The 2,500-nt window shown below is 41.5% G+C and overlaps 1 protein-coding gene across 1 annotated transcript in view; it reads right to left on the bottom strand.

The window, feature by feature from the left end:
- Nucleotides 1–2,500, bottom strand: part of dync2h1 (dynein cytoplasmic 2 heavy chain 1) — a 56,057-nt gene that overhangs the window by 2,407 nt on the left and 51,150 nt on the right. Inside the window, exons 85-88 of the mRNA XM_060887630.1 lie at nucleotides 2,436–2,500; nucleotides 1,516–1,632; nucleotides 623–832; nucleotides 388–477 (exon numbers count right to left, since the gene is read on the bottom strand). The exon at nucleotides 2,436–2,500 is cut by the window's right edge and continues 40 nt beyond it. Coding sequence (XP_060743613.1) covers nucleotides 388–477; nucleotides 623–832; nucleotides 1,516–1,632; nucleotides 2,436–2,500 — 482 coding nt within the window. The remainder of the gene's footprint in view (nucleotides 1–387; nucleotides 478–622; nucleotides 833–1,515; nucleotides 1,633–2,435) is intronic.

Raw genomic sequence — 2,500 nt, 5'->3', positions numbered from 1 at the left:
ACACACACACAGAGATGATTAAATGGAGAGACACATGAATGTTAGAGCTGAGATATACGTCTTTGTGTGTATGTGTGTACTAATGAATAATTCATGAACAAGTGTTTCATATGCTTGCCCACATTCTATTCTCCAAGGTCAGTGTGTTTCTGTCTCACACACACACAGACACACACACACACATACACACATACACACACAAGTCACCAGTTGGAGTATTAATTGAACAGTGGATAAGAGGATAAGAGCATCTTCTCTCTCTTTCTCCATTTCCCTTTCTATTCTCGTGTCTCACTTCAGCACCGCAGCAACAATACAAAAAGAAAAAAAATCTTATAGCAGTGTGTGTGTGTGTGTGTGTGTGTGTGTGTGAGTGTGTGTGTGTACCTGCACAGCGAGGGCTCTGCTCACCACAGCTCTCAGATATTGCATGGGGTCATCAGGCCCCTCCCACTTACTCTGCCAACTCAGAGGACACTGAGAGAAAGACAGGAGAGATAGAATGAGAATGAAATAGACAGGAGTGAGACAGATGTTATTGTGGCAGCGGCCTCGACAACCCACTAGTGTACACACGTGCATACACACAGACACACACACACACACACACACACACACACACCTCCTGGTTGAGCAGAGCAGTGGCGAGTTTGTGGGTGTCGGCCGTCAGCAAGCAGGTTCCACGGATCACCTTACTGAGGGAGGCCAGTGATTGGTGGATGCTCTGGACCAATCGGATAGCGTTGAACTGCTCCAACAGGACGAATGCGAGCACGGGGGAGCTGGTACCGTCAGTGGGCGGAGCCAGCTTCTGCTGGATTAGAGACGAACCCTGATGAAGAGAAAGAGATTAAATAATTAATTATATCATTATATAAAATCATTATTATTATCATTATTTGTATCTATTTTCATGAGGTTCTGCTGCCAGGAACTGAGGTGAACTGTAGAATGTCTATAACGTGATGATAAAAAGTCACATCCAAACATAAAAAAGCCTGTTGGACCTGAAACTGGTGCAGGAACGTGTGTGTGTGTGTATACAGTATATATATATATGTGTGTGTGTGTGTGTGTGTGTGTGTGTGTGTGTGTGTGTGTGTATACAGTATATATATGTGTGTGTGTGTATACAGTATATATGTGTGTGTATACAGTATATATATGTGTGTGTGTGTGTATATACAGTGTATATATATATATATATATATATATATATATATATATATATATATATATATATGTGTGTGTGTGTGTGTGTGTGTGTGTGTGTGTGTGTGTGTGTATACAGTATATATGTGTGTGTGTGTGTGTGTGTATACAGTATATATGTGTGTGTATACAGTATATATTTGTGTGTGTATATGTACACAATATATATTTGTGTGTGTGTTTGTGTGTATATGCACAGTATATATTTGTGTTTGTGTGTGTGTATATATACACAGTATATATGTGTGTGTGTTTGTTTATACACAGTACTGTATATGTGTGTGTGTGTATGTGTGTGTGTACCTGATTTAGTCTCTTCCACAGGTTGAGTACAGGTGAGAGGCCACTTGCCCACAGCTCTCTGTCAAACTTTGACCCTGCAGTAACTGATCTGCTTAAAATCCTTAGCTGGGAGATCACCTACAAACACACACACACACACACACACACACACACACACACACACATACGCACCACCAGAATTTTGATATACCGAGTGTAGTATCATGATTGCTGGCACATTGAATCATGCCATTAAAAGCTCACTGATTACTGAGTGTCCAGTCGGTTCTGAAATCCCGACCCTGTCATCTGACCTTAAATGAGGGTCGTAGTAAACAGTTCTGACCGTTCGACATTATAATAGCATTCAGTTGCTCGTTGCTGTTTGAGGCCAGACTGAACGATTATAAGGTTAAAATTAGAAGAAATGTTTCCGACCCTGTCAGTGCCCCCGCTGAGGTAAAAGCTATGAGCTGACTGAACTGCAGCTATAACAACATATATTATGTAAGGAATAAAACATGTGGTGTTTTACCCTCAGTGCTGTATGGTGTGTGTGATCCATCACCCACAAATAGATGATGGTCATGTAGTGTTTTATACTAAAACGTCCGCAATAACACCGGAGACTCCTTCAATAGCATCTCATTACAGACCTTTTGACACTTTATTCTGATTCAAATGAACAAATGGCATTTTATTCAGTCATATAGACAGAATGTCATCATGCAAGACAGTGAGCATCTGATACCTCACACAGATTTAAAGAGGCTCCGGTACAGAGACACCACGACTCCACACACTGCACAAACACAGAGCTACGAAGGAAGCAACTTACAAACTCACAGAAGATTTTACAAACTGGGTCACAGTGGGTCATGATTACACACACACACATACACACACATACACACACACACACACACACACAGACTGTGTACCTGCATGCTGGTGATGCGTTGAGCAGAACGCTCAATGTTGGCAGGAAGTCCGAAAAAACTTGGCT

This window comes from Tachysurus vachellii, chromosome 15 (assembly GCF_030014155.1).
Source record: "Tachysurus vachellii isolate PV-2020 chromosome 15, HZAU_Pvac_v1, whole genome shotgun sequence".
In the NCBI taxonomy this organism is placed as follows: domain Eukaryota; kingdom Metazoa; phylum Chordata; class Actinopteri; order Siluriformes; family Bagridae; genus Tachysurus; species Tachysurus vachellii.
This window is presented reverse-complemented; position numbering and strand designations above follow the sequence as displayed.